Below are 25,906 nucleotides of genomic sequence, written 5' to 3'. Positions count from 1 at the left end.
CAGAACAAATGTTTGCAAACCAAAAGTTACTTTTTGGAATCTCTCTGTAACCAAGAGAAAGATTAAAATGGAGAAATCAAAATATCATGGTTCAGATTTTAAGTTTTTTTCTAATAAAAATGTGACACTAACTTGTTGTTTTTCTTTCATCTTCTTATTTGAAGCATCTGCTTTCTTCTTTGCTGCATCTAGTTTCTGCTGGGCTTCCTTCAGTTCTTTCTCTCGCTCAGCTTCCGCATTTTTCATCTTGTGTTCAAGCACTTTATATTTTTCTTCTGCTTTTTTCTGGACCTCCTTAGATTTCTTCAATGTTTCCTCACATTCATCTACCATTGGGAAAAGCAGATATTTAAGTTTGTAAAAAAATGAATATCAGTAAGCATGCTGCCCTGCAAATGAAGACTAACATTAAAATAATCTTAAGTGTCACTATGATGCAGAATCCCACCACTGCCACAAATTGTCAAAGATCAGAGCCCGAGAGGTCACGCAGATCCACCTGCTGTTATCTTTTTAGTCATGTACAGCTCTCTGCTGCCCCCTATCGTCAACTATGAAATCGATTGACGATTAACAGAGGAGGCCGCAAACGGTTTCCACTAGTAGCCCGGTTATTGGGAAACTAACAGTGACTGTATGGTATATACACCTCCGATTCCACTGCAAGGAATATATATATATGTGTACCCTGATACAGTCACTGCTGACTCCACAATAACCCAAGAACTACTCGATAAAACCACTAATCGTTTTTATAGAGGCTGACTGGATGCCTTCGGTTCCAATAGCATATGGCATTGGGGTGCGGCTTACAGAACAAAAGGAACAGACCTATTAAATTTTATATTTAACCCAGAACGATAAAAACATACAAAAGATTTTACAAAGGGGACAAAACAATAAAGCATATACAATTACATAAAATAACATTGATTAACAGAGAAAACGTACTACGCTGGTCACAGAGACGGCTCAGCTTATCAGATGGAAGCTATCTGACTGAAAATGTCTGGTTAATGTGGATGAAGCCTACACTGATATGTATCTTCCTTTGCACTGAACTCAGATCATAATTCTCCTTGACTTTTATTAGCCCAAGTTACACCCACACACTCCCCCTTGATGACCTCAAGTGTGCCAGGTTGTGGTATGGTCTCCGGCCTTCAGAAAATGATGATATTCCCAACATGTTCACTCCTGACGCTCACAGTAGTTCGATATCGCAGTCATAATTACCACCATTTTACAATTACCCAGAGACCAAACATGACATGGCTGTTGTCAGCGATCTGGCCACTACTGATTTGGGGCTTATAGGCAAGTTTTACAGTTATTAAAAAATATGCATATGCTTCCCAGATTAGTCCTCAAGTTGAAAATAAAGGGCCCATCAATATCGGATCTATACAAACCCCAATATTCATATCTTTCCACTGGTGTCCCTGTGTCTGTTTTTAGGTGCAGCATTTTCCCTGAAGGAAACAGTTTCCTTCACCTCAGGATGTCTTTCCTGGGGACAAAGGACACTTTTCCATCTATGAGTATACAAACATCCTTTTTGTTATCGGAACCTCAGAAAGGAGCTTTCCTGTCTAATTACCTGTACTCTGAAAGGAGTCTTGGCTTCAAAAGGGAACTTGAATGGTTAACTCTTCCTATCTTAATTGGTTAAACTGTAGTCCTAGTACAAAAATAGGTTTGTAGATTGTAAGCTTTCTCTTCCTGCAATTCTGTGTGAGAGGAGGAGGTGGTGAATGTCCCCTCACTGGAGTTTGTTATGGATCTTAATATTTTCTAGAACACTGACTGATGGCTGGAATGTGCAGGATTTAGAAACGTTGAACCTATGGTATCAGTTCAGTGCCAACGGAGGCATCATTCTAAAAATAAAACCTTTTCTCTCAAGCCTGATTCACACATTTAGACAATTTCTCCCTTCATAAGGCACTACTACTTTTGAAGGAAACAAAAGCTGCAAAATAAGATTCTCACCAATAGTTTGTTTAAGTTGTTCCAATTCTTCTTGCTGTTTGTGATAGGAGCTTTGCTGTAATTTCGTTTGAAGAAGATCAGCTTGCTCAGACTTCATCTCCCATTGCTGTTTCAACTGTCGATACCTGTAAAAAAAGACAAAGCAATTAGGAAATCACAGGATCATGTTAATCGTGCAGATGATGAAAAAAGGAAACCTTTTCAAAACATCTCAATTTATTCAGAATCGAATTCCACAAGCAGCAATACACACACTTACATGCCTTGGCTATTAATGGTTGTCGGAGGAATGTTCTGCTGTGCTTAAGGCACTTGTACACATAAATCATCAAAATCTGCTGGCGGCAGCTTCCTTTGCGATTAGTGACCAATGATGTCCTAAATGGGAAACCAGTCCGGAGATGCTGCAGGCCATGGTAGCTCTTTTAGACCGCTGTGTCGAGCAACATGGAGTTGTCATGTTGAAAATGATCGCTAGCTCCAAAACGAAAGCAGAGTTTGGCCTGCAAGGATAGGATTTTTTTTCCCAGCACATCCCACAAATGCTCAATTGGATTAAGGTGGAGAATTTGGTGGCCAAGTAAGCACCTTCAACTGTTATTTTTCAGACAATTTCCTGAACCATTTTAGCAGCATTGCAGGGTGCATTATCCTGCTAACAGTCAGATGGCTGTATCTCTTGGAAGAGGATCGCAATGCAATGCTCGGACTGGCAGTCGGGTCTGCAAACCTGAGCGTGACAGCTGTCACACTCGGGTCAGAAGGGTCGACTGTCAGTCTGAGCATAGCGTTCTAATCCTCGTTTGGGATACACAGCCATCTGACTCTTCCTTATCAGAGGCCACTGAGTACTTGTGATTTAAAATCATGTCACATCAGATGAGGCCACCTTCATCCCTAAATGCTCTGGTTCTGATGCTCGTGTCAACTATTGATGGTTCCAGATGTAAGACAGGGTTCAGAACAGGCACGCTGATCAGTCTGCAGTTACACAGCCAAATGTGTTTTCTAATAACTTTCTAACAGGGATTCATGCTCTCAAATCTAGAAATCACAGAGGCACCAGATTTTTGGTTAAAGCAGTGTGAGGTTAATTGAATTCCATAAACTTGCACAGCTGTATTAAATGAAAAATGGCCTTCTCCCGGCACACACACACACAACAAAAATCACAATCCTTTTCCAATGAAGAAACAACGGGGTTTCACCAAGATGGCATTTCAGGTCCTGCTTTAGGTTCAGTGGGCTCACATTCACTGGTGACTCATGCACGGCTGAGCTAGTCCCAGTTTGGTAACACAAACCGGCTATTGTTCATAGCAACCACTGATACTTGCAGTTTTGTGCAGTCTTTTCTCAGAGAGATTCTGTCTCGTCTCTCTGCAGCTCCAACATAACCCACTCTACTCCGCTGCCCCAGCGAGTTCATGGTTTGGTTCTAGTAATGGCTAACCAGGTTCCCCTAACTGGTACCTAGTGCTAAGATGTAACCCTGTCTTAGCTGGCTTTCCTACACAGAATTACCTTTTTTCAGTGGTTTTCCTACATTAGCTCTTCTTATGTGGACTAGCAGCCTTTCCTTCCCTACATCAATGAAATATCAATGTCATAGCTACTTGGTCACTTTTCCAAACCCCAACCACATACATCAGAAATATAGTTAGTCTGTATAATCACATGTGTAGCATACCTATTATATTGAAAAATACACCATCAATTTCACTTTTTACAATGTATACAATTAAAGGGGATTCTGTCAAGTTGATTGTGCTGAGTAACCTACAGACAGTGTCAGGTCGGCACCGTTATACGGATTACATGATACCTTGGTTGATGAAATCCGTCTTGTGGTTGTTGTTTAATCCTTATTTTCAGTTTTGAGTTAATGTTATGATCATGCTCCAGGTGGTGGTGGTGGTGGGGGGGGGGGGTGTTGCTCTTTTTAGTTATTTGTTAGTATGGCTTCTGACCTGCCTCCTATTTATTATATATATTTAAAAAAATCACTTTCTGCAGGCAGGCGCTGACTCTGCAGCATGATCGCAGCTATAATGTGTATTTAAATTTTTCTTTATGGCATAGATTAACTCCTGCTAAAAAAAAGGTGGAAAATGGCATCGGCCATGTCTGCACAGTAGCAGCTATCTGCGATCCGATAGTTGCTACTGTGCAGGCGGTGCTATCCAGCAGAAGGTGATTTTTTTTTCACCCATTAACCCCCGAGGGTGGTTTGCACGTTAATGACCGGGCCAATTTTTATAATTCTGACCACTGTACCTTTATGAGGTACTAACTGAAATGCTTCAACAGATTTTGTTGATTCATAGATTGGTTTTTCGTGACATTGTTCTTCACAGTAGTGGTAAAATTTCTTCGATATAACTTGCGTTTGTGTAAAAAAACTGACATTTGGCGAAAATTTTTAAAATTTAGCAATTTTCAAACTTTGAATTTTTATGCCCTTAAATCAGAGAAATGTCACACAAAATAGTTCATAAATAACATTTCCCACATGTCTACTTTACATCAGCACAATTTTTGAAGCAACATTTTTTTTCGTTAGGAAGTTATAAGGGTTAAAAGTTGACCAGCGATTTTGCATTTTCACAACAAAATTTAGAAAACCATTTTTTTTTTCTTTTTAGGGACCATCTCACATTTGAAGTCACTTTCAGGGGTCTACATGGAAGAAAATACCCCAAGGTTACATCATTCTAAAAACTGAACCCTCAGGCTGATCAAAACCACATCCAAGAAGTTTATTAACCCTTCAGGTGATTCACAGGAATTAATGTAATTTGAAAGGAAGAAAAAAATGAACATTTACCTTTTTTTTCACTAAAATATAACCTTAGACTTTTTTTTTTTTTTTTTTAATTTTCACAAGGGTAACAGGGAAAAGATGAACCCCAAAATTTATAATGCAATTTCTCCTGAACATGCCGATACTCAATATATGGGGAAAAAAAACACTGTTTAGGAGCACGTCAGAGCTCGGAAGAGAAGGAGCGCCGTTTGACTTTTTCAATGCAAAATTGCCTGGAATTGATATTGAATGGCATGTCACGTTTGGAGAGCCCTTGATTTGCCTAAACAGTGTAACCTCCCTCCCGGCAAGTGACCCCATTTTGGAAACTAGACCCCCCAAGGAACTTATCTAGATGTGTGGTGAGCACTTTGAACCCCCACGTTTTTCACTAAAGTTTATAATGTAGAGCCATGAAAAATAAAAAAAATCATCTTTTAGCCCACAATTTTTTATTTTCACAAGGGTAACAGGAGAAATTGGACCCCAAAGATTGTTGTGCACTTTGTCCTGAGTACGCTGATACCCCATATGTGGGAGAAAACTACTGCTTGGGCACACGTCGGGGCTGCTGACAGGATCCCTTTAAATCCACAATAGTCCAAGGTGGAAACTTCATGCCACATCTGAACCTAGACTTAGGTGTTCTACCATAAGAATCCCCTCAGAATACATAATTCAGAAACTTCCTTCACATACCGTTAACTGACCAGGGATCCTAAACATCCAGAAATTTCAGGACAATATGTAAAAAAAGGGCACTTTTTTGCCCTGTCCATGAAAAAAATGTAAGGAGTGTGAATTTTTTTTGAAACTGAAGAAACTTATACATATTATAATTATCAACATTTTCCAACACTTTATTGGATATTTTCATCAGAATTATGATCTTTAGATATGCATCACTTATAATCTTATTTTAGTTCTACAATGTGTCTGTATAAAATATTGTCTGTCCATTAATTTTTGATAAGCTGTTAAGAAAAAAATATTAAGTTAACAACCCTGTAACTGACTGTCTTCTTGTGAACTCATTAATGCTCTACTTTTATACACCGAGCAACTAATATAGGATTGGTCACAAGCGGACGCCTCACTGAAGCTGCATGTGATCAAATGGTGTGTTACCTTTCTGCTGTATTCTTTAAGGAAGTTAGTTCGTTCTCCACTGCCTGCAGCTCAGCCTCCTTGATCTTCAATTCCTCCTGGACATCCTTGATCTCCTGAACTTTAGATAACATGGATGGTGCCTGAGAACGAGCACCTAACGGCAGGGAAAAAACAAAACAGGACAACTGTTGTATAATGCAGAGTTATCTGATGCATCACCAGTTCATAGATTAGACTATAACAGGGGTGGGCAATTAATTTTCCCAAGGGGCCACATAAGAGACAATGACTGTTGTGGTGGGCTGAACTAATAGCTTGAAATTAATTCTACTCGATATTAATTTATTAATATTAATTGTATCACTTAATATTGAGCCTAAGTAAGCTGACACCCCCCTATATATCTTTGAACCCCCACACAGCCCCTTATATACAGCATGAGCCCCACACAGCCTCCCTATACACGGCATGGGCCCCACACAGCCTCCCTATATATGGCATGAGCCCCACACAGCCTCCCCATATACAGCATGAGCCCCACACAGCCTCCCTATATACAGCATGAGCCCCACACAGCCTCCCTATATACGGCATGAGCCCCACACAGCCTCCCTATATATGGCATGATCCCCACACAGCCTCCCTATACACACTGCATGAGCCCCACACAGCTTCCCTATATACGGCATGAGCCCCACACAGCCTCCCTATATACACTGCATGAGCCCCACACAGCTTCCCTATATACGTCATGAGCCCCACACAGCCTCCCTATATATGGCATGAGCCCCACACAGCTTCCCTATATACGGCATGAGCCCCACACAGCCTCCCTATATATGGCATGAGCCTCACACAGCCTCCCTATATATGGCATGAGCCCCACACAGCTTCCCTATATACGGCATGAGCCCCACACAGCCTCCCTATATACACTGCATGAGCCCCACACAGCTTCCCTATATACGGCATGAGCCCCACACAGCCTCCCTATATATGGCATGATCCCCACACAGCCTCCCTATATACACTGCAAGAGCCCCACACAGCTTCCCTATATACTGCATGAGCCTCACACAGCCTCTCTATATATACTGCATGATGCCCACACAGCCTCTCCATATACAGCGTGAGCCCCACACAGCTTCCCTATATACTGCATGAGCCAGTCTCTCTATATATACAGCATGAGCCCCACACAGCCTCCCTATATACAGCATGAGCCCCACACAGCCTCCCTATATACAGCATGAGCCCCACACAGCCTCCCTATATACAGCATGAGCCCCACACAGCCTCCCCATGTACAGCATAAGCCCCACACAGCCTCCCCATCTACAACATGAGCTCCACACAGCCACCCATGTACAGCATGAACCCCACACAGCCTCCCCATCTACAACATGAGCTCCACACAGCCTCCCCATGTACTGCATGACAGTATACAGCCTTCCCATAGCCTCCCCATGTGCAGCATGACACCCCATAGCCTCAACGTGTGCAGCATGTCACCCCCATAGCCTCCCCATGTGCAGCATGATACCCCCATAGCCTCCCCATTTGCAGCATGACACCCCCATAGTCTCCCCGTTTGCAGCATGACACCCCCATAGCCTCCCCATGTGCTGCATGTCACCCCCATAGAATCCTCATGTTCGCCCCATAGAATCCCCATGTTCATACACATAAAAAAAACAAAACAAGAAACACCACATACCTCGGTCCCGTTCCCAGGTGCCCTGCTTCTTTCTCTGATGCGCTGACTCTCCGGCGGTACACAGCTGACGCGATGACATGACGCCATCGCGTCAGCTGTTTCACATGCTGATTGCTGGAGGAAATGGCCGGAGGCCCCTCCTCCATCAATGCTGACTGCGGGAGACAGCGAGCAAGCAAGCGGGCAGAGTGCGGCCCGCAGACCTCAGGTTCAGCCCCATGGCTGTCTCGGTCCGCGGGCCGGACTGAGACAGCCAGAGGGCCGGATGTGGCCTGCACTTTGCCCAGATCAGGACTATAACATTTTCTTAAACCAAGTAAAAAGCACTATGTAGCATTTCTAAGAGTTACAGCAGGATTCTTTGTAGTTATTTTATTAACTTTGTATAAAGAATTTTAGGAAATAAAGTTACCTCCACTGAGTGTTCCTTGTGGATCAAAAGTATCTCCATCTAGAGTCACAGTTTTGGTTAACACTCGTTTGTCAAAGGTCACAGTTTTAGCATTGTCTAGTGTGTCACAAACCAATGTTGTTCCAAACACATACTCCATTGCTTTTTGCAGCTCAGACTCATAGCCAACCAATGATAGGGCAAGGTTTACATTGTCAGCTCCAACCTACACAAAAAAAATATTTTTTTTAAGTTTCTCCAAAGTAGATTTCACATACCGTAATCCCAATTTAATTTAACCTCCGCAAATCAAACTCTGAACAAATACATACCAGATTTTTTGCAACCTTGATAGTATCATCTCCTATACAGTGTGCTGAAATTTTATTGAGTGGAATGATTGTGAGCCTCCGCTTCAGTTCCCCTTTTTCCAGCAATTTTTTACCTGTGACCTAAGGTGAACAGAGAGAAATATTCATGTACAATTCACCTGCCTATATTTCCTAAAAGAGAGATTATAGGGTCATTCCATGTCAAGCGAACCAATGAATATTACCACTATAGTTTTAATTTTTTTGAAAATGTGTTCTTTGGCAATACTGTGTTAGATGATGCAAAAATTCTATACATTTTAGGTTTTTTTAAATTGATTTTCAAAGTCGTGAAAAAAATGTGAATTTTTGCGTTGCATGCCTTTACGTTTCTCCTCAACTTAAGGTACCGTCACACTAAACGATATCGCTAGCGATCCGTGACGTTGCAGCGTCCTGGCTAGCGATATCGTTGTGTTTGACACGCAGCAGCGATCAGGATCCTGCTGTGATATCGCTGGTCGTTGGTTAAAGTTCAGAACTTTATTTGGTCGTCAGATCGCCGTGTATCGTTGTGTTTGACAGCAAAAGCAACGATACCAGCGATGTTTTACAATGGTAACCAGGGTAAATATCGGGTTACTAAGCGCAGGGCCGCGCTTAGTAACCCGATGTTTACCCTGGTTACCAGTGTAAAATGTAAAAAAACAAACAGTACATACTCACCTTCGCGTCCCCCCCCCCCGTCCGCTTCCTGCACTGACTGAGCGCTGGCCGTAAAGTGAAAGCACAGCACAGCGGTGACGTCACCGCTCTGCTGTTAGGGACGGCGCTCAGTCAGTGCAGGAAGCGGACGCCGGGGGACGCGAAGGTGAGTATGTACTGTTTGTTTTTTTACATTGTACACTGGTAACCAGGGTAAACATCGGGTTACTAAGCGCGGCCCTGCGCTTAGCAACCCGATGTTTACCCTGGTTACCCAGGGACCTCGGCATCGTTGGTCGCTGGAGAGCGGTCTGTGTGACAGCTCTCCAGCGACGCTGCAGCGATCGGCATCGTTGTCTGTATCGCTGCAGCGTCGCTTAGTGTGACGGTACCTTTAGGCAAGAAACAAGATAGAGAAATTGGAAAAACACCATTCAACTCAGAACAGTACAGGCTTTCAACAGATATGTCATAAGAGTATTTTTTGTTATTTTACCCATGCGGAATCAAACACAATATTTCAAAATGTAATTCCGAAAAATCAATAAGATATTATACTTGCAATAAAATTCACATGTCTCCTATGCTCCTAGACACAAAATTCAAGTTGCGCTCTCGATGGGATCAGACTTTATAAAAAAAATAAATTAAAAAAAAAAAACACTTAAAAAACCTATAGAAAAGTGTCAATTCTAAAATCGTGAATTCAGATCGTTCAGCCTGTGAAGGGTAGGGTCATTTTTTTATTTTTTATTTTAGATACTGGGATGGATGTTTCGGCTGCTTCTTCACACGATGAACAGCTGAATGGACCGCAAGATGAGCTTTATAAACACTTAGATCGTACCGCTCAAACTGCTCTCCACCGATCCAGTCACATCTCCCAGATCCTGCCCAGTAACAGACAACCTGAGCAGATTCTAGAATGGCGAGCACCACAAGCACACCTCAGAAGGGGTGTGGAACGTAGCATTAATTAAAATAAAAAAATGTGACCTGTGAATACATTATGATCGGCACTGGCTAATGAAAACTCCAAAGTTTATGCTAAAGAAGACGTAGAAGTGACTGCAGTTTCTGCACCTTCTGGTCCATCCCCGTCCTTTGTGTACCCACGAAAACCAGACATTAAAAGTAAACAAAAATCAGATATTAACTCAGGTGGATCCAACCCCATAACAGGCCTTCACACTTTGACACTAAAGGAAATGGCCATTGTTAGTTGAAAACAAGAGAAAATTTCGCCCAGTAGAAAGAACAAATTGATGATAAAAGCTCAGTTTTAGGCTATGTGCACATAATGCGTTTTTGATGTGTTTTCGTGGCGTTTCTCTGCACGGAAATGGGCCAAAAACACCATGAATCCTTATGCAAGCTAATTCAATGACAATCCTGAAGTGTTGTGCACATGATCTGTAAATTTCCTTTGAGTATTTGCAGTGCGTTTTTTTCTGCAGCATGTCAATTCTTTGTGTGTTTTTACAGCGTTTTTCACCCATTGACTTCAATTGAGTCAGTCAAATCAGCAGCAAAAACGGTATAAAATGTTTGCGGATTTGCTGAGTTTTTGTTTTGCGTTTTACTGGCTTCCTATGGTGTTTCCTACGCTGTCATATGAGTGACAGCGTGGGAAACACCAGCGTGACCCTGCAGCTGTGACCCGCAACGCGTGACCCTGCAGCTGTGACCCGCAACGGTGATCACTGATCAGTGACATCAGGTGCTGCTGATGGGAGAAGTAGTATCATCTGCCTGTGCTCACCGTTAGAATAAAAAAAAAAAAAGTTAAATAATTACATACACAAAAATAAAAACTAGTGATGAGAGAATATACAAGTTACTCGAGATTTCCCGAGCACGCTTGGGTGACCGAGTATTTTTTAGTGCTTGGAAATTTAGTTTTTATTGCAGCAGCTGGATGATTTACATCTGTTAGCCAGCATAAGTACATGTGGGGGTTCCCTATCAACCAGGCAACCCCCACATGTAATCAAGCTGGCTAAGAGATGTAAATCATTCAGCTGCGGCAATAAAAACTATATTTCCGAGCACTAAAAAATACTCTGAGGTCACCCGAGCGTGCTGGGGAAAACCCGAGTAACGAGTATATTCGCTCATCACTAATAAAAACCCATTAAACTCACCTAACACCAAATCCCCGATGCCCAGGTGTCCTAGAAATAATGTAAAATAGTAAACCAACATATACTCACCTGTCCACCGTAGTCCACGTAATCCCAGGTGTCCCACAGCGATCTCACATGTAGAACAGTCACATTAAGAGAACGAGCGCCCATAGCCTTAATGATTTACCATTAATTGTTCAGACTAGATAATTTTGTTTTATTTTAAAGCTTGATGATTTAACTATTATACTATTTTTAAAAATCTGAAAAAGGGCATGTATAGTGTTGCAATACAAAAAAAAAATTGATACCCGTACAGTTGTGTGAAAAACGCAATAATCAAATTACCGTAAGACAATAACAATAAGTCGATACACGTGGGGTTTTTCCTCCCCCTTCTTTGACCAGATTGTGCACTTGGGGGCTGTTTATTATGGTGTGATAAGTATACATAGTGCCTCTTGTTTAGGTATATAGCGTTATTGCCTACATTTGATTATGGTTTGATTAGTTTCATGGGGTCTTATGCTGCTATATTGCTGCTCTCCCTTGTACCTACTGTCTTATTTAACCATTCTAATGGCTAAGTCCGTTTAATAACATGGATGCATGTTACACATATGTTTTTACCTACACCCCCCTGCACGTCACAAGGTAATTTAACCCCTTAGTGACCCAGCCAATTTTCACGTTAATGACCAGGCCAATTTTTACAATTCTGACCACTGACACTTTATGAGGTTATAGCTCTGGAACGCTTCAATGGATCCCACTGATTCCGAGACCGTTTTTTAGTGACATATTGTACTTCATGTTAGTGGTAAAATTTAGTCGATATGACTTGTGTTTATTTATGAAAAAAACTGAAATTTGGCAAAAATGTTAAAATTTACAAAACCATTTTTTAGGGACCACCTCACACTTGAAGTGAGTTTGGGGGTCAATATGAGAGAACACACCCAAAAGTGACACACTTCTAATAACTGCACCCCTCAAGGTGCTCAAAACCACATTCAAGAAGTTTATTAACCCTTCAGGTGCTTCACAAGAACTAAAACAATGTGGAAGGAAAAAAATGAACATTTAACTTGTTTCACAAAAAATCTCCTTTAGACCCAAACTGTTTTATTTTCACAAGGGAATCAGGAGAAAACGGGCCATAAAATTTGTTGTGCAATTTCTCCTGAGTATGCCGATACTCCTATGTGGGGGAAAGCCACTGTTTGGGTGCATGGCAGGGCTCAGAATGGAGGGAGCACCGTTTGACTTTTTGAACGCAAAATTGGCTGGAATCAATGGCAGGCGCCATGTCTTGTTTGGAGACACCCTGATATACCTAAACAGCGGAAACCTCCCAATTCTAACTGCAACCCTACCACAGCCCTAACGCTTTCTCTTTCTCCTCTGGTATGCTAGATCATATCAGAGGAGAAATGAATGGGAAATCTGATTTTTTTTTGCAATCAAAAGACTGAGTACGGTAAAGACCAACCCGAATCATGTTATCCGTGGTCTCAGCTACGACTGGTAGCAGAGACCCCAGAGATTATCCAACGCTGGGGGGCGTTCTACCCTTATTTCTCACCGCCGTTAAAAAGCGGTGCTGAGGTATAAGTATCCTTAACTGCCGCCGTTAAAAGGTGAATCAGTGGTCGTTAAGGGGTTAAAATATTCTTGTCTCTTTAGGGTCCACTACAGCCTTATTTGGTTGTTCTGTCATGAATTTGTATTGCCGTTGGGCTTTTTAAATTGTTTTTAAAGGGAAAGAGGAAAAAAAAGACGTTAGATTATACTCACCCAGGGGCGGTCCCGCTCCAATGGGCGTCTCAGGTCCGGTACAGCGCCTCCCATCTTCATTCCATGACGTCCTCTTCTGGTCTTCACGCCGCAGGCATACTTTGTCTGCCCTGTTGAGGGCAGAGCAAAGTACTGCAGTGCGCAGGCGCCGGAAAGGTCAGGGAGGCCCTCAACAGGGCAGACAAAGTACGCCTGCGCCGGAGCCGCAGCGTGAAGACCAGAAGAGGACGTCATGGAATGAAGACAGGAGGCGCCGGAGCGGACCTGAGACACCCATTTGACCGGACCGCAGCGGGTCCGCCCCTGGGTGAGTATAAACTAACCTCTTTTTCTCCTCTTTCAGGTAACATCGGGGGCTTATCTACAGCATTACAGAATGCTGTAGATAAGCCCTGATGCCGGTGAGCTTACCTCACCATCGAATTTGGGGATGACAGGTTCCCTTTAAAATGAATGTTTTGGTATGCATCTCGCTGTATCAATAAGATTATCATTTTTATGATGATCCGTTTGTATGCATACTTCTTATTCTTGTTTCAGCTTTAGGTCACAAACAGATGGCATTCTCCTTCAGGATTTTTTGGTAGACAGCAAAATTCATGGTTCCATTTACCACAGCAAGTCTTCCAGGTCCTGAAGCAGCAAAACAGCCCCAGACCATAACACCACCACCACCAAATTTAACCCCTTAGTGACGGAGCCAATTTGCAGCTTAATGGCCAGGCCAATTCTTACAATTCTGACCACTGACACTTTATGAGGTTATAGCTCTGGAAAACTTTAACGCATCCCGCTGATTCTGACACTGTTTTTTCGTGACATATTGCACTTCGTGTTAGTGGTAAGATTTCATCAATATGACTTGCGTTTATTTATGAAAAAAATGGAACTATGGCAAAATATTTTTTAAGTGTTGCAATTTTAAAACTTTGAATTTCTATCCCCTTAAATCAGATATGTCACAAAAAATTCTTAAATAACATTTCCCACATGTCTACTTTACATCAACACAACATTTTTTTTTTGTTAGGAAGTTATAAGGGTTAAAATTTGACCAGCGATTTCTCATTTTTACAACACCATTTTTTTTTTTTAGGGACCACATCACATTTGAAGTCACTTTGAGGGGTGTACATCACAGAAAATACCTAAAAGTGACACCAAGCAATGTGGAAGGAAAAAATGAACATTTAACTTTTTTCAAACATTTTATTTCAGAACCATTTTTTTTATTTTCATAAATGTAAAAAGAGAAAATGAACAATAAATTTTGTTGAGCAATTTCTCTTGAATATGCAGATACCCCATATGTGGGGGTAAACCACTGTTTGGGCGCACAGCAGAGCTCGGAAGGGAAGGAGAATCGGTTGACTTTTTCAATGCAGAATTGGCTGGAATTGAGATCGGACACCATGTCACGTTTGGCGAGCCCCTGATGTGCCTAAACAGTGGCAACCCCCCACAAGTGACAACATTTTGGAAACTATACCCCCCACCAAGGAACTTATCTAGATGTGTGGTGAGCACTTTGAACCCCCAAGTGTTTCACTGAAGTTAACGCAGAGCCGTGAAAATAAAAAAAAACATATATTTTCCACAAAAATTACTTTTTAGCCCTCAATTTTTTCATAAGGGTCACAGGAGAAATTAGACCCCCAAAGTTGTTAAGCAATTCGTCCTGAATACGCAGATACCCAATACGTGGGGGTAAACCACTATTTGGGCACACAGCGGAGCTCGGAAGGAGCACCGTTTGTCTTTTTCAAAGCAGAATTGAGATCGGACGCCATGTCGCGTTTGGAGAGCCCCTGATGTGACTAAACAGTAGAAACCCCCCAATTTAAACTCCAACCCTAACACACCCCTAACCCTAACCATAACCCTAACCACACCCATAGCCCCAACACACCCCTAACCCTAATCCCGACCCTAGCCACAACCCTAAACCCAACAGCCTTAACCATAACCCTAATCCCAAACCATAACCCTAATCCCAAACCTAACGCTAATCCCAACCCTAATCCCAACCGTAAACGTAATCCAAACTCAAACCACAACTCTAGCCCTAACTTTAGCCCCAACCCTAACCCTAATGGAAAAAATGTAAATAAATATCACAGTGATCAAAATGAACCAATAGGAAAGAATCTATTGTTGCCGGCTGGCCGGCACTGCGCCCACCATTTTCTTACTGGAAGACGTCAGTGGCCAGGGGGAGAAACAGGAGGACCCAGGGACACCTGTAAGTATCGGGGGGGGGGGACCCCATTTCTCTCTTCCCTGATGTGCATTATATGGTTAATAATGTCGATCGCAACCCCGGGGTTGGTAAAAACCGACCCGAATCATGTTCTCTGGGGTCTCGGCTACCCCCGGCAGTCGAGACCCCGGAGAAAATCGGGCTCTGGGGGCTCTATACACTTTTTCCACAGCACCATTAATTATCGGCGTTGTGGTTTAAGTACCCTTAACTACCTCCGTTAAAAGGTGTATCGACGGTCGTTAAGGGGTTAACTGTTAATGCAATGTTCCGTTCCTGGAATGCTATGTTACTTCTACGTCAGATGTAATGGAACATACACCTTCCAAAAAGTTAAACTTTTGTCTCATTGGTTCACAGAGTATGCTCCCAAAACTCTTGGGGATCATCAAAATGTTTTCTGGCAAAACCGAGGCGAACCTTTATGTTCTTATTGCTCAGCAGTTGTTTTCGTCTTGAAATTTTTGCAGTGTCTCTTTCTTATGGTGGAGTCATAAACACTGACTTTAAATGAAGCAAGTGAGGCCTGCAGCTCTTTGGATGTTGTTGTCAGGTCTTTTGTAACCTCTTGGAAGAGTAATCGCTGCGCTCTTGGGGTAATTTTGGTCGGCCGGCCACTCCTTGGAAGGTTCACCACTGTTCCATGTTTTCACCACTTGTGGATAATGGCTCCCACTGTGGTTTACTGGAGTCCCAAATCATTAGAAATGGCTTTATAACCTTTTTTCAGACTGATCGATCTCAAATACTTTTTTTCTCATTTGTTCCAGAATTTCTCTGGATCGCGGCATGATGTCTGAGGATCTTCTGGTCTACTTCAGTTTGTCAGAGGCTCTCAGAGCTCAGAGGCTCCTTCTTCAGGCAGAATTACAAATAAATTAGTAAGAAAAAGGCACAACATTTAAGGGATACTACAGAATGACATTTGTTCATGAGGTGGGAGGGATGATGCCTCCTAAAGATAAGTCAAGGAAATCAAATTACGGTAAATGCCTAATTTGATTTCTTTGGCTTATCTTTAGGAGGCATCACCCGTGCCACCTCATGAACAAATGTCCTACTGTAGTATCCCTTAAATGTTGTGCCTTTTTCTTACTCATTTATTTGTAATCCAGCCTGAAGAAGGAGCCTCTGTGCTCTGAAAGCTTGCAAACATACATTATTTTCTGGTTAGTCAATAAAGGTATCACTCCAAGAATACTTTTGTCATCATTGGGCAGAAAAGTATTCACATTGACTCCTCAAAAACAAAATATCAACAATCTTGTGACATATCAATCTAAAGCCTGCACTGTTATAAACAAAACAGTGCCTCTCCTGTCTCTATCTTATTTCTAACCCAACATGGTAAAATAATGTATCATTCAAGCGCAACACTTTAGAAATCTATAAAAGATTAAGTAATAAAGATGGAAATTGAATTATTTTTTTTTTTGAAATTCACTAAAGTAGCACTAAAAAACAAAAACAAAAAAACTGAAGACATAAGGAAAAAAAAAAAAAAAAAAAATTGGATTTCTTGACATGGAATGCCATATAGCACAAGTGAACGTTACCTCCGTATCAACCACGACATTGTACAGCCGACCACCAGCCACCACTTCTAATGCTGTTGCAGTAGAAACATCTTTCACAGAGATAAGTGAAGCTATGAGACCCTTCACACGGCTTTTATCCCAATTCTTTTCTGGGTCCCTTTAAAGACAAAGAGTACAGTGCAATAAATATTGAACTTGGCAAAAAGGTATAGTCAGTCTTGTGATAATACTAATATGACTTCAACATATTCTTTTGTGGAATCAAGTTTTGTTTTTGTTTTTTTTTATTGAATTTAAATTGAAGATACAAACAGACCCACTTCCCCACAATACCTACTAAATATATATCCAGGTATGTAAAACCAGAAAAATACCAATTTTCCTCTCTAAAGTATATATTGCTTATTTATCCAATGCTAAGTCCCAAACATAGTTTTTTCCAGGTTGAGCAGGGCACCACAAGGAGCATCAGAGCGCATCCATACATTAATAAGAACAACGCAAATAGTTAGCCATCCCAAGTAGTAAATCACCCTCAAGTCACACAAATGGTGCGACGCCAGACACGGCATCTGGTCTTATCAGTGCAGTCAGGACCCGATGCATCTAAACGTAGTGATCGTATGTCATTACATTTCTTCACTGCTCCTCTTTAGACAAATATTCCTCTCCATTGTACTTAAACAGTTCACTCCATTTATAAACTCCCTCAATGTAGGGACAGATTTTTTTCAACCAGTACTGCACTGTAAGCTTTCTGGTCATGTATAACATCAATACTTAGTGACATAACGCGAAAAAAAAAAAGAAAGAAAAAAAAAAACCCATAGGTCCATCAAAGTCAACTGTTTTCTATACATTCTCTATTGTGATTACAATGCCATTTGTTGTGAGAAAAGCACCTTTCCTTTTTAAAAAAATATAAATATATTAAATCTTTATACATTATATAGTGGAATGCGTTGAGAACAGTAAAACCTAAAAATGATCAATGTAAATCACAACTAATATCCCATGGAGGTCTGGAGTTGGGATGATTCTCAAAATCAAAGTGGAAAATCAAATTGCAGGCTTACTTAACTTCAGTGGAAATGCCACAAGATAAGGAAATGATGCTCAGTAGGGTGTGTGGCCTCCACGTGCCTGTATGACCTCCCTACAACACCTGGGCATGCTCCTGGGCCAGTCCATAGCTTCAATGCCTTCATCTTGCAGGAATTGCTGACACACTCCAGCCACATGAGGTCTGGCATTGTCGTGCATTAGGAGGAACCCAGGGCCAAACGTACCAGCACATGGTCTCTCAAGGGGTCTGAGGATCTCATCTCAGGGCTGTGCGGCCCTCCAAAGAAATGCCACCCCACACCATTACTGACCCACTGCCAAACCGGTCATGCTGAAGGATGTTGCAGGCAGCAGATCGCTCTCCACGGCGTCTCCAGACTCTGTGACATCTGTCACATGTGCTCAGTGTTAACCTGCTTTCATTTGTGAAGAGCACAGGGCACCAGTGGCGAATTTGCCAATCCTGGTGTTCTTTGCCAAATGCCAAGCGTCCTGCACAGTGTTGGGCTGTGAGCACAACCCCCATCTGTGGACGTCGGGCACTCAGGCTATCCTCATTGAGTCGGTTTCTAACCGTTTGTGCAGGCACACGCACATTTGTGGCTTGCTGGAGGGCATTTTGCAGGTCTCTGGCATTGCTCCTCCTGTTCCTCCTTGCACAAAGCTGAGGTAGCGGTCCTGCTGCTGGGTTGTTGCCCTCCTGCGGCCCCCTCCATATTATCTGGTGTACTGGCCTGTCTCCTGGGAGCGCCTCCAGCCTCTGGACACTATGCTGACAGACACAGAAAACCCTCTTGCCACAGCTCGCAATGATTTGCCAACCTGGATGAGCTGCACGACCTGAGCCACTTTTGTGGGTTGTAGAGTCCGTCTCATGCAACTACGAGTGTGAAAGCACAACCAACATTCAAATGTGACCAATACATCAGCCACCTGCAGAATCACTCCTGTATTGAATGTGTCTTGATAATTGCCAATAATTTCCATCTGTTGTCTATTCCATTTGTCTATTTCCATGCAACACATTCATTCCTGAGCTGAGAGTGTCAAAGAAGTAGTAAAAGTAGTCTCGAAAGCTTGCAATTTGTTATTTCAGTTAGCCATTAAAAAGTATCAACCACTGATGATGATGACCTTTGACACTCCCAGTACAGGAATAAATGTGTCGCATGGATTTATGTCTTTTTACATCAATTAAGGAATTTGCTCCTCAGACTGTGTGGGGGCATCATAACAGAGAACCAGACCCCAATCAGAGGACAATAAAACATTCACACTCCTTATTTATGAACTGTTCCAATATTTATGAACATAACGGTTTATCACTCTCAAAGGTAGTTCTGCTTAACGTCACCAGTCTTATCTATGGCATTTTTCTGTGCTGTGTTGTGCATAAATATGTGATTCTCAGAATTTGTATTAGTCTATGCCTGATGAAGATTCCTGAGTAGTCTCAAAAGCTTGCAATTTGTTACCATCTTTTCAGTTAGCCATTAAAAAGGTATCTACCATTGAGGACGTTAAATTCTAAATATTTTTCTATCCAGTGGCTAACAGGGTACCAAGATCTTTCCTGTGTGAGAGGGAAAGACATAGATATTGGAACAGTTCATAGATAAGGAAGTCTAAATGTTTTATGGTTCTCTGAATGGGTCTGGTTCTGTGTTGTGATGACCCCAGAAGGTCTGAAGAGCAAATAAATCCACGCGACACATTCATTCCTGCACTGAGTGTGTCAAAGGTCCTCATGAGTTTATACTCACAGACTCTTCTTTCTGAGATTTGAAAGGACCTTTTAAAAGAAGTAATTTCATGTTCATGATGCTATAACCGGGGATACAAAAATGTTTTGCTACTGGTAGGTCCATTCTTTTTCCTCTTATTGTGTGGCAATGAGAATTCATCCTTGTTTTAAGTTTTTGCCATGTCTCCCCCACATACAGACCCCCCAGTTGGACATTTAGTTCAAATAATTAAATACACCAAATTAGATGTGATGCAGCTGAAAGTACCTGGGATCTTGTAGTCCTGATGTGAGTTGGGGATCTTTATCTTGTCCATGGTCATTATAAATGGACAAGTTTTACTTTTTTTTCTGGTTGCAAGGAAAGGTTCCTGCAGCTGTTGGAGAGAACAGGGAGCTTCTGACAATGACACTTCTTAAATTTGGGGGCTGCCTAAAACACAGTAGTGGGAGGGTCTGGAAAAAAGGACTGTAATCAGGCATCTTTTTGTAGTAAAGGTTGTAATTTCCCCTTCCCCAGACTTGAATCCGATTGAGCACATCTGGGACATCATGTCTCGCTCCATCCACCAACGTCACGTTGCACCACAGACTGTCCATGAGTTGGAGGATGCTTTAGTCCAGGTCTGGGAGGAGATCCTTCAGGAGACCATCCGCCACCTCATCAGGAGCATGCCCAGGTGGTGTACAGTAGGGAGGTCACATAGGCACGTGGAGGCCACACACAATACTGCGCATCTTTTCCTTGTCATGAGGCATTTCCACTGAAGTTGGATCAGCTTGTAATTTGATTTTTCACTTTGATTTTGAGCATCATGATATCATTTTGATTTACATTGATAATTTTTATGTTTTATTGTCCTGAACACATTCCACTATGCAATGAATAAAAATTTGCAACTGGAATATTTCATTCAGAGATATCTAGGATGTGGTATTTTAGTGTTTCCTTTATTTATTTTATTTTAAATGACCTGTGGTGGCATTGAGTAGTTCTTGTGTTATTGCGGAGTTAGCGGGTAATAAATATACTGTATATACAGACACACACACATGCATACCCCCTACCCATCCCTGGTACGGTCACTGCTTACTGGACCAAGATCTACTCTCTGCCACCACAATTCGTTTATATAGGCTGACTGGATGCTGGATTTCTCGTAGTGCATGGCTTCAGGGGTGCAATTTACAGAACAAAAGGCACAGAACTAATGCATTTGATATTTATTCCAGAACGATAGGCATTGTTTATAAAAAAAATATACAAAAGATTTTACAAAGGGGACAAAAACAATACAGCATATACAATTACATAAAAAACATGATAAACAAAACTTACTAAACCTATCGTCACAGCAATGGCTTCAGATTTATAGAGAGAGGCACTCCAGGAAAACATATAGCACTAATAGTGAATTGTGCCTCCAAGTACTGACAACGCCCAAAATTTATCATTTGCCTTTTTTTAGCTGTTAAGTTCCACCCACACACCCCCCCTTGATGACTCCTTACAGACTTTGTCATGGCTTCAGTTTAAAAAATTATAAGATTCCTGATGATATCTTTGCTCCTGAGAGTTGCAGATTTGCGATATCAACGTCATAATTTTTATCATGATTTTATCTTTACATAGAGACTAAATATAACAGGTGTAGCCTCGTCTATCAGGCCCTAATTCAGTTGAAAGGATTCTAGTTGTTACTCGGCAACATAAAACCATGCTTTGAATTTCCCACTTCAGCCCGTTTCTGAAAATATGATTTTCCTATCTATTGGATCGACGAAGTTCATGCAAACCTCCCATCTTAGTTTCTGATACAGCAAAGATACATATCTTAGTACCGTGTTAGTTTCTGGTAAGCAAACAAAGATTCCAGATCTTTAGGTTTTTCAAAGTCTTAGGCCGCTTTCACATTTGCGGTTGTGTCTGCAGCGTTTCTTCCGCAAATATCCGCATGCGTTTTGTACTCCTATAAATAACATTAAAAACGCATGCGTTTTTGTGTGTTCGTATTTTTCCGCGTTTGACGACGCATGCGTCGTCTAGTCGTCTGCGTCTGGGCGCAGAAATGCAACATGTAGTAATTTTTAGAGGCGTCAATTTGCCGCCTGGAAACGTATGCGGTCGATTGCGTAAGGTTTGCGCTGAAAAAACGCATTGTAGTCTATGTAAACGCATGCGTTTTTAAGCACATGCGTTTGGTTGCGTTTTTCAACGCATGCGTTTCAATTGAGAAAAACATGTCTAGACACTGATAAGCCACCCCCCACATACAAGGTGATAAAGGGAGGTAGTGGACATTTGCAGTTCACTACTCAGCAGACTGCCTTGCAGACGAGACGCCCCACAACACCTTGGAGCAGCAAACAAGCCTCAGAACAATGTGAGTATATCCTATCCAATGCCTTTCTTTTCAATTTTCTTTCTCTACATGTCCTAATTTCTGCCATTTCTTTCTTTCTGCACGCATCAGAATGTCTTCTTCTTCTGATGATGATGAGCAAACGCCTGGGCCTGCACAAGGGGAACATGTCAGCGAAGTGAGTATTCACATCCTCAGATTGGTAAGTATTCACTGTCACATCTACACATATGACAATGTGTATTTTCCTTTTCTCAGACCACTTCTTCTACAGCGGAAGAGACTGGGCAGGAGACTGGGCAGGAGCAGTGGAGTCACGGTCGGGTGGCACGGCGGCAGCGTGTAAGTATACCTGGCTGACTGTTTATTGTATCCTCATTTTACAATTCTTGAATCTTCATTTCTTTCTACTTCTCTCTTTCTTTCCCTTTTGCTTCAGCACCATTGTTTTTTTTAATTTCGATATTCATGCCATTCCTCTGCTTCTGTTTTCTGTCTTCCTTATGTTAATGTCTCCAATATTAATGTCCTTTTTGTTTTTAGGTTCCAGAACGGGATGATGACCTCATCGAGAATGAGCACCTCATCTCCCTGGTCCATGAGCGAGTCCCGTTGTGGGACACCCGGGATCCACTGCACGCCAACAACGTGACGATCCGGCGACTTTGGAATGAGGTGGCCACAGCGTTGTGGGATGGCTTGGCCAATGCCCCGACTCGGGTCCGTTCTGCATTTGTTAAGTATAGCAATGCAGTGTGATGCAGTCAAGACCTTGGCCATGCTCACACAACTGTGTATGATGATAGAAAGTCATTACTTTTTCTCAGCACACACAGTTTTGTGTCCACGGTCAAAAGAGCATTGTCCTAACTATTATGTTTTGTTTTGTCAACAGTGTCAAAAGTCAAAACACGTTGGCGATCGATGAAGGACCGCTTCAACAAGGACCTGCGCCAAGAGAGCCGGCTTCCAAGTGGTTCTGGAGCAAGGATACGAAAATACAAGTACCACCGCTTCCTTGCGTTTTTGAGACCGGTCCTTGCACGAAGAACGTAAGTATATTGGTAAAAAATAAAAAAAAAAGTTTTGTAATTAATGCTAGCATTTTTTTGGTCAATATTTTGAATCAGTATTTGAAATCCAAAACCATGAGTGATTGATACATGCAGAAGTGGGGCACGTGTTCTTTGAATACTTTTCCTCACATAGTTCCACTCCAGGTTTTGGCTTACCAATAGTGATGTGAAATACTGAGCAAATACTGACAGTGTGACGGCAGCCTACACAACAGATCTATAGTAATCAAGTCAGGTGTCAGAAGTAATGAATTCATGATGCGCAAACAAATGGCTCCTGAATTCATTTTTCCTGACACTTGTCCTGGTGAGAATAGATGTGCCTTGTATGACCTCCATCGTCCATTTATATTTTCCATCAGTATTTGAAATCCAAAACCATGAGTGATTGATACATGCAGAAGTGGGGCACGTGTTCTTTGAATACTTTTCCTCACATAGTTCCACTCCAGGTTTTGGCTTACCAATACTGATTTGAAATACTGAGCAAATACTGACAGTGTGACGGCAGCCTACACAACAGATCTATAGTCATCAAGTCAGGTGTCAGAAGTAATGAATTCATGATGCACAAACAAATGGCTCCTGAATTCATTTTTCCTGACACTTGTCCTGGAGAGTATAGATATGGCTTGTATATAGGTATGGCTTGTATCACCTACATTGTCTCTTCATATTTTACATCAGTATTTTGAATCCAAAACCAGGTGTGGTTGATGCATGCAGAAGTGGAGCATATGGTTTTATTATACTTTTCTTCGTACTGTTGTACTCCTGATTTTGGCTTTCAAAGTCTGATGTAAAACTCTGTACAAATAGTGCTAGTGTGACCTCTGCTTTAATCTCAATGTACCGTATTTTTCGGACTATAAGACGCACCGGACTATAAGGCGCACCCAGGTTTTAGAGGTGGAAAATGGGGAAAAAAATATTTGAAGCAAAAAAAAATGTGGTAAAATATTTAATAACATAAATAACATACTATTATATGTGGTGTTATTATATATAATAGTATGTTATTATGTTGGAAGCTGCGGGACCAGTGTGGTGTCTGTGAAGTACGATATGAAGACGCTGGAGGGTGAGTATAAGGGCTCATTTCCACATGCGAGGCACACGTCCGTATCTCGCATGTGGAAACCAAGCTCTGGCGCCGGCACTTTGGAGCGGAGCTGTGCAGCTCCATGTGTTCCTATGCGGCCGCATGCTCCGCTCTGGAGTGCCGGCTCCACAGCTTGGTTTCCACATGCGAGATACGGACGTGTGCCTCGCATGTGGAAATGAGCCCTAAGAATGGGTGCACAGGGCTTATAGTGAAAGCACCACTCCAGCACTGCAAAATAACACTGGAGTGCTGCTTTATAATCCCATGGGAGAACTATAACTCCCAGCATGTCCTGCAGATCCTATGACATGCTGGGAGTTATAGTTCACCAAAGGAGTGGCAGAGTGCTTTATTGTGTTTTGTAAAGACTGACCTCTTAATTGTGGCAGCCAGCCACACTGTTGTGAGGTAAAAGCTGGAGCATTCCGTGGCTGCACACACACAGAGCCCTCCCTGTTGTTGCCTTTCCACAGCGCAGGACATAAGAGGAAGCTGCAGATTCTAGGTGGGAGTCTGAAGGACCTGTGATGATGTCAGAAGAGGGAGGGCTCTGTGCTGCCATGTGATGCTCCAGCCCGCCCACTTCTGACATCACACAGGTCCTCCCTGTGCACAAGACAGCTCAGCGTCCAGCACAGGCAGGTAGACAGCGATCTCCTGGCCCCTGCTGCTGCTGCCTCCTCCTCCCCCGGACACACAGATTCTCCCCGGAATCAGTGCTGGGGAAACTGTGTGTCCCTGCTTAAGTGCAGTATTCATTTGCTGCTCCCGGCTCACCGCTCAGCTGATCGGTGGGCGGGGAGCAGCTAATAAATATTCACTGCACTTAATCAGCGGGGCCATGTGCTTTCCCGAGCAGCTGATTCCGGGCAGCGGGGACATCCTGAAGTGGGATAACAGTGCAATCCCACTCGCTGCTGCCCCCCTCCCCACAAGCTATATCCGTACTATAAGACGCACCCACACTTTCCTCCCAAATTTGGAGGAAAAAAAGTGCGTCTTATAGTCCGAAAAATACGGTATATAACTGGTATTAATTTATTTTTAATCTTTTTTCACAGCACTTGGAGCTCCACTGTTGGCCCAGGTTCTGGAGCGGTCCTTCATCAGTCAGCCACGGACCCGTCCCAGCCATCCTCCAGCGCTGCAGCAAGTGGGCCTGCCACACAACCTGGAGACCAGGAAGCTGGTCCATCAGGTCTTCCCCTTCCCCAGTCCCCTGCCTCTAGCCAATTTTTTATGGGCTCCTCCCGGCAGCGGCAGAGGGCCGCGGACAGGTCACTCATGCCCGAGTTTTTGCACTTGAGCTCGGTCTTCCACGAGGGACTCAAGGCGATGGGTGACCGACTGGATACTGCCATTAGTCATATGAGCACACGTATCCAGGAGGTTACCACAGCCCTTGCCCAAGTGAAAGCCGACCTCCAGAGGCCAGCACATCATTTTTTTTAATCAGATAGAACAGGGCATGTCGGAACACCTTAGTCCCGATCTCCAGATTACTGTTATGCAGGCCTGCAATGCTGCTTACGTCCAGGCTATGCAGCAGAGTCGGTATTTTCAGCAGACAGTGGGGGCATTTCCACCAGTGCCCACACTGTCACGCTTTACCTCAATGCCGACATCTGCTGCATACCACTGCACGGCCACCTCCATTCCAAACACTGCCGGACCGTATTACAGCACCACCACCATGCCCAGTGCAGTGGGACAGCCCACCGCCACCACCATGACAACTGCTGCTCCTGCTTGGGCCTCCTCCACTGCCACCACCATGCTGCAGCCGCAAGACCCTGGCCT

At 42.7% G+C, this 25,906-nt stretch overlaps 1 protein-coding gene across 7 annotated transcripts in view; it reads right to left on the bottom strand.

Annotated features, from left to right (window-relative positions):
* SMC2 (structural maintenance of chromosomes 2) overlaps positions 1-25,906 on the bottom strand; it is a 154,279-nt gene that overhangs the window by 57,424 nt on the left and 70,949 nt on the right. For all 7 annotated transcript variants that reach the window (XR_013213289.1, XM_077250912.1, XM_077250957.1 and 4 more), the window contains 6 exons: positions 16,772-16,910; positions 8,349-8,468; positions 8,038-8,242; positions 5,927-6,062; positions 1,993-2,117; positions 133-326 (listed from right to left, as the gene is read on the bottom strand). Coding sequence is in view for 6 of the 7 variants with exons in the window: in XM_077250912.1 (XP_077107027.1) it covers positions 133-326; positions 1,993-2,117; positions 5,927-6,062; positions 8,038-8,242; positions 8,349-8,468; positions 16,772-16,910 (919 nt within the window). In the remaining variant the exon portion in view is untranslated. The remainder of the gene's footprint in view (positions 1-132; positions 327-1,992; positions 2,118-5,926; positions 6,063-8,037; positions 8,243-8,348; positions 8,469-16,771; positions 16,911-25,906) is intronic.

The sequence above is a fragment of the Ranitomeya variabilis genome, chromosome 1 (genome assembly GCF_051348905.1).
Source record: "Ranitomeya variabilis isolate aRanVar5 chromosome 1, aRanVar5.hap1, whole genome shotgun sequence".
In the NCBI taxonomy this organism is placed as follows: Eukaryota; Metazoa; Chordata; class Amphibia; order Anura; family Dendrobatidae; genus Ranitomeya; species Ranitomeya variabilis.
This window is presented reverse-complemented; position numbering and strand designations above follow the sequence as displayed.